This window comes from Brachyistius frenatus, unplaced genomic scaffold, assembly GCF_029030835.1.
Source record: "Brachyistius frenatus isolate BFR_SWC_R1_liver_20210118 unplaced genomic scaffold, ASM2903083v1 Contig_137, whole genome shotgun sequence".
Lineage (NCBI taxonomy): Eukaryota > Metazoa > Chordata > Actinopteri > Embiotocidae > Brachyistius > Brachyistius frenatus.
In genome coordinates, this window is record NW_027210736.1 from 342,501 (window position 1) to 352,029 (window position 9,529).

The 9,529-nt window shown below is 40.7% G+C and overlaps 1 protein-coding gene and 1 long non-coding RNA gene across 16 annotated transcripts in view; one reads left to right on the forward strand and one right to left on the reverse strand.

The window, feature by feature from the left end:
* syngap1b (synaptic Ras GTPase activating protein 1b) overlaps positions 1–7,354 on the forward strand; it is a 129,111-nt gene extending 121,757 nt beyond the window's left edge. For 10 of the 15 annotated variants that reach the window (XM_069715035.1, XM_069715036.1, XM_069715038.1 and 7 more), the window contains one exon: positions 2,989–4,321. In XM_069715035.1, the coding sequence (XP_069571136.1) occupies positions 2,989–3,339 (351 nt within the window). In that variant the 3' untranslated portion in view covers positions 3,340–4,321. Of the gene's footprint in view, positions 1–726; positions 755–2,988; positions 4,322–5,850 lie in introns of those variants that run through there. The other 5 variants (XM_069715034.1, XM_069715044.1, XR_011311650.1 and 2 more) reach the window with 4 other exon arrangements.
* The window catches only part of LOC138630626 (uncharacterized), a 203,408-nt gene extending 195,746 nt beyond the window's left edge, over positions 1–7,662 (reverse strand). Inside the window, exon 1 of the long non-coding RNA XR_011311652.1 lies at positions 7,347–7,662. This is a non-coding gene — a long non-coding RNA (uncharacterized lncRNA). The remainder of the gene's footprint in view (positions 1–7,346) is intronic.
* Positions 7,663–9,529: the final 1,867 nt, after the last annotated feature.

Consider the following 9,529-nt stretch of genomic DNA (forward strand, 5'->3'; position numbering starts at 1 on the left):
AAAAAGAGAAAAGAAAATACAAATGAAAAGATAAATCAAGTGCTTGGTAATTCCATAGACTTTATCTTCGAGTAGTTTGTGAGAAATTAGACGTTAAATGTCAATATTATTGGACGTATTTGCAGCAACCTTGAAAACATTCTTACTGATGAAAGTCGCTGAACTATTTGTGTTGAATCTCTTTGAATGTGCCTCCGATACTTCACATCTCTTTTTACCGCCATGCTTTCCTTAAACGCATCAGCGCACATCTCCATTCAGACTTTTTCATCCCTCCCGGCACGCCCTCTGAAAAAAAAAAAAAAAAAAAAAAGACAACAGGAATTATGTGAAATCTCCGTATCTGACCCAATCCTTCCCCGAAGAACACTGATTACTGTGCACATGGTTTTTTTTGGTGTTTTTGTTTTTTTCCCGTGAGTCTGTGTTTCTGATGTTTTTACGTGTTTGTGTTTGGCACACCGGGCATATTTATTTGGTTGAATGGTGGCCAGTTTGTTGTTCTCGTTGTTGTTGTTGTTGTTGTTGTGCGTCTGATGATGTGTGACATGCTGTTTGTTTGTTAGTTGTTTTTTTGTTTTCAATTTTGCGTCAAATTTAGCGCTCTTCACCTGCGAGCTATAGTCAGCGGTTGCTTTTAGTTTTCTTTAACGCTGTTAAGGCTTCCAGCAGGTTTTTTTTTTTCTATTTCAAACATGGAGGTAAGAAAGATTTGTTTTTTTAAAGTTTGTTTTTTTAGACATCCACGATTGGAGATTGGAGGAGATGGGTAAGAGTTTTGTGTGTATATACGATATATATATATATATATATATTTATATATATATTCTTCCCTGCATCATTTATTTACTCGACACCGAACATTTCAGTACTCCACTAAGTGTTTTGTGTTTCTGTCTCCAAATACTGCAACTTTCATTAGCACAAAAAAACTAAAAACCTACTTACAACCAAGCTGTAATTGAATGCACTGAGTAATCAAACACTTCAGCCCCAACAAAGAGTGAAGCGAGCTCGGTAAGTTTAAGAAAACAACAAACAAAAAAAGAAAAGGATGTCAGTCAACATTTTGCCATGTCTTTGTTCAGCTGCTTGACTTCCTGAGTTTAATGGACATGTGTATTGGTCTACACATGGATATTAAACACCACTGTTGGTTGTGCTTTGAGAGGAATTAAAACAAGTTGTCATTGGAGTCATGTTACTGGCATCCTGAACGCTGTTCGCAAAGCACCAAGTTAGCGTCCGAGAAGTGGTTTTTTTTGTTGTTGTTGTTGTTGTTTTTTTTCATTCATTTTGGTTCTGATTGAGAAGAGAAAAAAAGGCCTGCTAATTCACATCACAATTTTGGGGTAATTTCTTTTTTTTTGTTTTTTTTTGGTGTCTTTCTTCTGAAATGGAAACACAGTGGACACACCCATCAGATACACTGATAATTTGCTTTTGATCCATTTTTTTTTTTTTTGGGGATGCAGACCAAACTATCTCTCCTCCTTCCTGTCTTCTCCCCCCCTCTACAGCACCTTCATCCCATTCATATTACACTTACTTCATACTTCCTGTATTGTAGGTATTTAATGTCACACGTGCACATTTTTTTTTTTTCTCCTTTGTTTCAATGAGGAGCAAACCTGAGTATAATTACTGCACATGTTCTCCAGCTCTTCTACTGGAGTTTACAGTCTCGGTGCGTCTCTGTAATTACGTCTAGACACCGCCCATGCACGGCGAAGCAAGTGCAATTATTTTCCGAGAGGTTTCTACCCAGGTCTGATGGTGAAACCGTCCAATTTCCAGCTTTTCAAAACGCTTCTACATTCAAAATCGTCTCGGCGACATGGAGCACCGTCATGAATAGAGTCCTCATAGATTGTCTATTGGCACAATAACCCCATTGTTTTTTTCTCTTCCCACTGCTCCTTACACAGACGTCAGGGAACGAGACGGCCGACTTTAAACTCATAATGAAACTCAGTAGTGCATTGCTGTTTCTTTGTGTAAGTAAAAAAGAAAAAAAAAATGGCAGAACCAAACTTTTAATCGCCAATCAAAAGCTCCAACCCAAGATGCACCGCCGTGGAGCCGCTCATTAATCGGCGATCGACGGCTTTGGGTTGGACGTTTAATTTTTTGGTTGGACGAGCGGTTTGGATTCCACGCCGGCCTGCAGGCGCTGACTTTCTATGTTTACTTTGCATGTTTTTAAAGTAACACGCTAAAAGTGCTGTTAAGATGTGTTTTAAGAAAACGTAATCATAGAGTTCTTCTTTTAGTCTTTAAGATAGTTAAAGCACGCACTTTTATTTTGAAATTTAGTCGTTATTTCTGACGTGATTTGAATAAGAATGACTCACTTCCTGACTTTGCCCCTTTGCCCCCCCCCTCCCCAAACACAAACACACACCCCCCCTCCCCCTCGCTATCGGAGGAGGATGAGGATCCTTTTGACCGTCAGGAGTTTTAATTCCCCTTCATCTCCTGTCCTCCCCCCGACCTCCCGTTGTGCCCTTTTTTATTTCCTGTGCTCCCATTTCTATTGGTGTGACATCACGCATCAACCTCGTAACTCTCTGTTTCTGTCTCTCCTCCTGTCTGTGTTGTTCTTCCAATCCCTCCTCACACCTCTTTTCTTTTATTTTATTTTCTTTTTTCTTTTTTCTACCTCCTCCTCCATTGTTTGTCTTTTTACACATTCTTTTTCTATTTTTCAATGTTGATGTTTTCCGATCAATCGCATCCTTTTTCTGGTGATGTTTTTTTGTTTTCCCGTCCCACGCTCTCCTCACACCTCGCCAAACACATGATTTTTTTTAAATTTTTATTTCCTCTACATGTCATGTTATCTGCCTTGATTGGACGCCTCCTCGCATCCCTCCCATCGCTCATTGAACGGCCTCTCTCCCTACGACCATCTCCCTCTGCTCCCACTCCTCTTTCCCCCTCCCCCTTCCCTTCCCCCCTCCTCCCCCCCTCTCTCTATCTCGCTAGGAGGACCAGCTTTCCTCCCTGGGTTCAGCAGACCCCGGTGTGAAACATGAAGGTGGAGGGGGAGGAGGAGAAGGACAAGGAGGAGGAGGAGGAGGAGGAGGAGGAGCGGTAACCAACGATCAAGGCCTCAGAGTCTCTTCCTCCGACAGCTCACCCCACAATGGAGTCCTCCCCCAAACCGCACACCCTCCCTCTCTGCCCGCTCCTCATCAGCATCCTAGTCAGAACGGAGAGCTCCGTGGCAACCAAACATCCTCCCCCATGACAACAACCTCACAGGCAACCGGAACCACGGCAACAGCAACTACAGGCATAGCAGAGGAAGGGGGAGTAGGTCAAACACAACACTGATCCAAATCAGAGAGAGACGCCGCGAAAAGGAAAAAAAAATAAAAATAAACACACTGCCTCTCCCCCCGCCCCCCACCCCACCTCCCACCCACCCCTCCACCCAAACCTGTCCTTTTTTTTTTTTTTTTTTAATGTTTATTTATTTATTTTGTTCTATTTCGCAACACAGCTCTTCAAAAACAAACAACAAGATCCTTATCGCCCGGGCAAGAGAGAGAAGAAAACTTGAAGTAGTGATCACGCGGCTACCGTTCAGCGCATCGCACACTCACACCACACAAAAGGGCTCTTCAACGGACAACTTGTTCTCACGCGGAGCCTCAGACGGTATCGCTCTTGCAGGACAAGATAACGATTCCTTTATCAGCATCCGCCGCTCTCGTCTTTGACTCCGAAAAAAATCCACGCAAGGATTTTTTTTTTTAAAGCGCTATCGAATGTCTTGCAATTCTCGCCCAAAGACGTCATAGTAGCCATTAGCGGAGAAGTGCTACACGCTAGCTGGTAGACACCTTAACCCCCCCCTTCGCCTCCCCTCACCCCTTCCTAACCCCCCCCCCCCCTCTTTCGACTCCCATGGATGTAGATGCAGTAAATATCCCGAACACGCCAGGCTGCAGGTAGTTTAGAGGACCCGGCGACGTGGTCTGGCTTTCTTAGTGCCTTTGAGTGATTTTCAACAGGGTTTTCAACTCTAGAGACGAGTTAGCTTCGAGAGAAACGCTACATGGGCTTAAAAAAACAAACAAAAACAAAAAAAAACAGATTCAAAGACACACGTTAGAGGTTTTGGGAGACATTTTTTTGAGAATCTTTTTTTTTTTTTTTATTATTATTATTGTTTGTCCTTTTTTTTCAAATCTAAGGGACTTGTTGTTGTTGTTGTTGTTGTTTTTTGGACTGAGCTCGTGCAATTTTTCTCTTCTCAATCTCAGAACCGATATGTGATAAATTGGTGCTAAACAGAAAACAAACAAACAAATGGTGCCATTTTTTTCTCCAAGTCAACTGTGTGTGTCTGCCATCGCACTGCCTCTCGCCATGACTCACTCACTGTCTGTTCTCTCCTGCTAATGTGTCTCTGACAGGACGTTTGTTGGTTTTGTTGGTGTCTGTCTTTGTTCTTTGTGCATCTCGTTGTGTTCTTGTGTCTGATGGGGTCGTCGGGGCTTCCGTGTCTGTTTTATATCTTATTATTTATTTCTCTTTAGAAGTGCACTCCTCCAATCTCTGGGTTTATTCACAGTTAAGAAAAAAGCAGCTAACGCACAGGTTACTTCAAATCAAACCTCCAAAGAATTATAAGAAATTCTCTTCGAATGAAATGAATGAATGAAGTTATTTCAAGTGTTTTTGGTTTTTAATTAAAAAAAAGTGTTGGTCTATTTTTAATCATTTTTCTCTTAAGATTTTCACCAAAAACTGTTTTTAAATTCAAATAAATACCAATGACCGGTTAGTAATTGTCCCCCTTATGTTTTTACTTTATGTTTTTTTTACAGTTAAAACTACCACTGGAACATAACAGAAGTCATTTGGTTCCATTTTAAACACCATTTTGAGTATTTAGGTTTGGTTTGCTTACCATTAAGTGCCTGGGATTAAATATATTGAGTATCCTTCGGCCAAATGCACTTTATAAAGTCTCGCTTAAGACAATAAGAACATATTTTATCACTGAAAACTCATTCATTTGTTTGAGTTGTTTGCATAATTTGAAAATTTCTCCAAGAAACCCTCCCCAAAAAAGATTTAATTTCCAGTATATGTTTGAAATTTTGTTGCCTGTCTTTTTTTGTTGAGAGAAAGTCTTCTGTTTCTTGTGTGTCAAGTGCTTTAAAAAAAAAAACAAGTCTTTGAAAATGTGTGTAACGTGTACCCATAATCCTTCATTCTGTGTACGAACTGTCTGCTGTTAAGGTTTGTCTGGATGTGAACTTTGTTGTCGTCTTTTTTTTTTCGTAGCCTCACGCTCCGGCGTCGCTCTGCAGAAACAACTCGGCTTGTTTAAACTGTGCAGGTTGAAACCGAGAGGAGTTTTCGAAGAGCCAACTCTGTGTCATCGCTTAAATTTTGCAGGGTCAAAGGTCGCAACGGCCCAGTCGTAGATCAGCTCAGACGAGACTCATTGATTCCAGTGAATGTCGAAAACCACCAAATGTTAATAATTGCTGGCAGTCTTAACGCAGGGAAAGATCGTCTCTCTCCAGACGTCACGTAGGGCTACTTCCTTTTTGTGAAACTTAACTTGTGTGATGAATGTTGGATTTCGAAAGCGGGGCTGATGTGAGATGATCCGTGATTGACAGATTAACATTGCTGTGAAAAAAATACCTCAGTGACTCAGGTAAACAAAGCCGTTGCCTCAGAGCTGAAACTACAGAAAAACTAAAAGACTCAGTCGATAGCTATGCTTCGATAGCTCCTGATCAAGCACCCTCCCCCCACTCCTCCCCCGTTTCTTCTCTCTCTCTGTCTCCCTCCCCCCCCCTCCCCTCCCCTCCCCTGTAGCCACTCTCAAAGCTTCATGGAGGACAATGTGGGACCTAATTGGCTGATGCACCATCGGCAGTCCATGGGGTGGCATAGCCAAATGTCCAGAGCCCTCTCTCGTGACGCGATTGGCTGACAAAGGGAGAACTTGGGCTGTTGGTCCGACTCTCTTGGCTCAAAGGACGGTGCAGAGCCCCAGCGGACCATGTAAGGAAAAGCTGGGGTTGTGTTTTTTTTTTGTTTTTTTCCAACTTTACTTGGGGCCCTCTCTCTCTGATTTGATCAATGAAAAGCAATTTTTTTTTTTTTTTTTTTTGGACGCCTCGTTTGTTGAACTTCACTTCTTTAACACAAAAAACTAAAAAAAAATAGGCGGGCTGGACATATATTGGCTTTTTTTTGTGTGGTTATAGCCTGCCGAGCCTGCAGAGAACAGCTATGCAGTCTGATCAATCAGCAGAACGGAGGAACACAAAGGCCAAGGAAGGCACGACGCTCACAAACCGAGAGAGAGAGAGGTGTGGCCGAGACGTTATTTCAAAGGTGCTCGACTTCTCTTCAAACTTCAGTCAAAGCTGATTTTACTTTCAAAAGCATTTATTTCCCTCTCTCCCTCTTTCTCTATCTCTCTTGTAGTCTTTTCAAATTACCCTTTTGATTCCTCTCCATCGACTCTTTTCTTCATCTTAGGCTCCTTCAAAGCCTTATTTAACCACTTCGCTCTCACTCGATCTCTTTCTCTAGTTTTTTTTTTTTCGCTCTTCCGTTTCGAATCTCGTTTAGACTTTTGATTTGAAAAGGAAACTAATAATATGCACAGCCTAATTCAAAAAAAAAAAAAGAAGAAGAGAGAAACTGCTTCAGTGAAGAACTTTGAGAAAACCGGACAGAATGTTTATTATTTATATTTCTATGAGGACACTTGCTTATTCTTACGATATAGTATTTAAAAAAAAAAAAAAAGACCTCTTCATCAGAAATCTTCCGGAGCAGATGTTTATTTCTTGATATAGATAGACGCCTCTATCTAATGGAAGATCATGAGTAAAATCCATTTTATATGAACCGAGTTTTTCTTACCGAGACAATCTTGGCGCAGTAAAAAGCGTTGCCCCCCCCCCCCAATCCCCCCGCCCCCTGCTGGACTGTGACGAAACAAAAAAAAAGGGACAAACTTGGGCGGTTTTACCTACTTCCCCTTTACCAGAGTTTTGCACGTTGCTGTGACCTGATCCCTCCTTCCTCTTTTAACCGTTCAAAAGCAACAACAACAAACAACAACAACAAAAAAACAGAAAAAGTGATGTTTTTCCTCATCCGACGGTCGCCATGGAGCTCTCCATTTATACGGACGATGTGAACTGTCGTTGGACAAGGACATTTTGTGTTTGTTTTTTTTGTACGCCACTTCGACTATCTGTCTGTAGTTTTAACCGAGCAGAGGATGAACTCTTTTGGTTTCAGTGCGGGTTTTCTGCAGTCACATTTTGCCGTAAACAAACAAACAAACAAACAAACAAACTCCCCCCTCCCCCGTTTATTTGTATGGACGGACTCCGCTGACACCAAACTGAGTTACAATCCCTGCTGTATATTTTCCAGGACAGAGAGAGACATGTTAGAGGTCCCGCTAAAATAAAAAATAAAAATTTAAAAACGAGTGAATGTGTTTGTATATAAGTGTGTGTACTGGCTAAATCTTTGTGTATATACTGGATATATGTGTATATATGGTATGTCTATGTGTATATACGGTTCGTTTGTACATGCAGAGTGTACAGTTATTTTTTCCTCTAATGTTTCTCTCTCTTTCTATGAATAGGATCTTTCTCAAGTTACCAATACCGAGGCATGGAGAGGTTTTTACATGTACTGACAGCTATCGGAGGCACTTTGCGTGCGCAGACTCCGCGTCTGTCACTTATTCTCGAAGCTCTCGATACGAACAAGCAACTTACGTAATCTTAAAAAGCTTGCACTCATTTTCTTGACCAACTGAAAAAGCTTTTTTTCTAAGTAGATTTGGGTGACTAAGCAATGTTTGTACATATATAGACTAAGACAATTTCTTTTTTTGTTTTGTTTTGTTTCCAGAAACCTCCATTTTGAATTTCTTTAAAAAAAAATATATAAAAAAAATTCTCGACCTGCTTTTGAATTTTTGCTTATCTGACTTTCACTTTAGGTTCCTATGGTTGTATGTTTGCAGCGGTTGTCATTCAGAGTTATATATTTATTCCGACAACCCGTAGATATTTCTTGAAAATTTGTTCCCCAAATTCTGCCTCTCGTGGAAGCCATCTGACCTTTTTTTTTGGTTTTTATTCTCCCGCGGTCAAACCGGCGAATCCTTCCATGAAAGTATACCGTCATTACTTAACACTGCTTGTTTTTGTACAGGTCCTTACTAAATGAGTGTGCCTCCCCCCACCCCCTTATACTCTTACTAACCTTAGCTCCATTACCTCCGCTGGTCTAACATCTCCATAACCACCCTTGACAAGCCATAGCCCCGCCCCCTTACCTCCACCTCCCCCCCAAAGCTCCTCTATTGTTGTTTTGACAGGACAGACATTTGGGGATTTTGTGTATATTAATGGAAGAGTGGTGTTGAAGAGTGTATTGCAGTTGTATATGGATTTGTTATGAATGTGGATATTCTGAATTATTATTGTAATAATGATAATAATTATTGCCACTTTGATTTTGTTGATGCGGTTGATGAAGATGCCATTGTTTCCTTTTTCGTTTTCTTTTTCTCTCTTTTTGTATTGTTTTTTTTTTTGTTTTTTTGAATACACCGGAATTTATATTTTTCGGGTGGGTGAATCTGGAGATAGAAATACGTAAATAAATTAATAAATAAACAAATAATTAAATTCTTAACTTTGTGTGAAAACCTGTGATTTCTTTCTTAGTGTGCAAACTCCAGCTGCTTTAAAAACACCTGAAGGATGCTATGCCCCGCCCACCTTTGCCGGAAACCTGACTGCACTCCAGGCCTGTCAATCAAACAGACACGCCCCCAAACCAAAAGATGCAAATAAGGGTGGATGGAGTTTCTTTGTCTGAAAAATGAGTCCTATTCTGAAGTGCCTTAAGCTGCAATACCAGCGAGTGCCACTAGAGGTCGGCTCCAAAAAGCCTCCGGCTCCATAGACTCCCATTCAACTTCTCTCATCAAATACAAAGTCAATACATTTTTTACACAACTTATTTCAATGTTGTTAGCTAAAGTCACTCCATTTTATTAGTTTTCTTTAAATATTTTGTTAAAAATCATATAAAACAAAAAAAGGAAGTGTAAAATTCCCACATTTGAGAAGTGGGTACAGCCAAACTACTCTTTTAACAAAAATTGATGTCAAGTTGATGAACTAATCGATTAATAATTACTTATTTGTTGACTATGTCAGTACATGCATCGTGGCCTGTAAAGAAACTAAACAGATTAATTTATATAAACAAATGTATCGAACTTTGGTAATTTATCCGCTTTGATAATTAAGCTTTCGTACAATATAAATTTAACATAAAGTACAGTGAGTCATTTATTTCAAAGTTTTTCCTCATCTACTCCTGCGTCTCCTCACCTTTAAGTATTTTCACTCTGAGGTTGCGTCACTGTGGGACGGTGATTCTCCTCCTGGAGAGCAGAGCAGGTCGTTTCCTCTCCCTCCTCCCTCCTCCCGCCGAG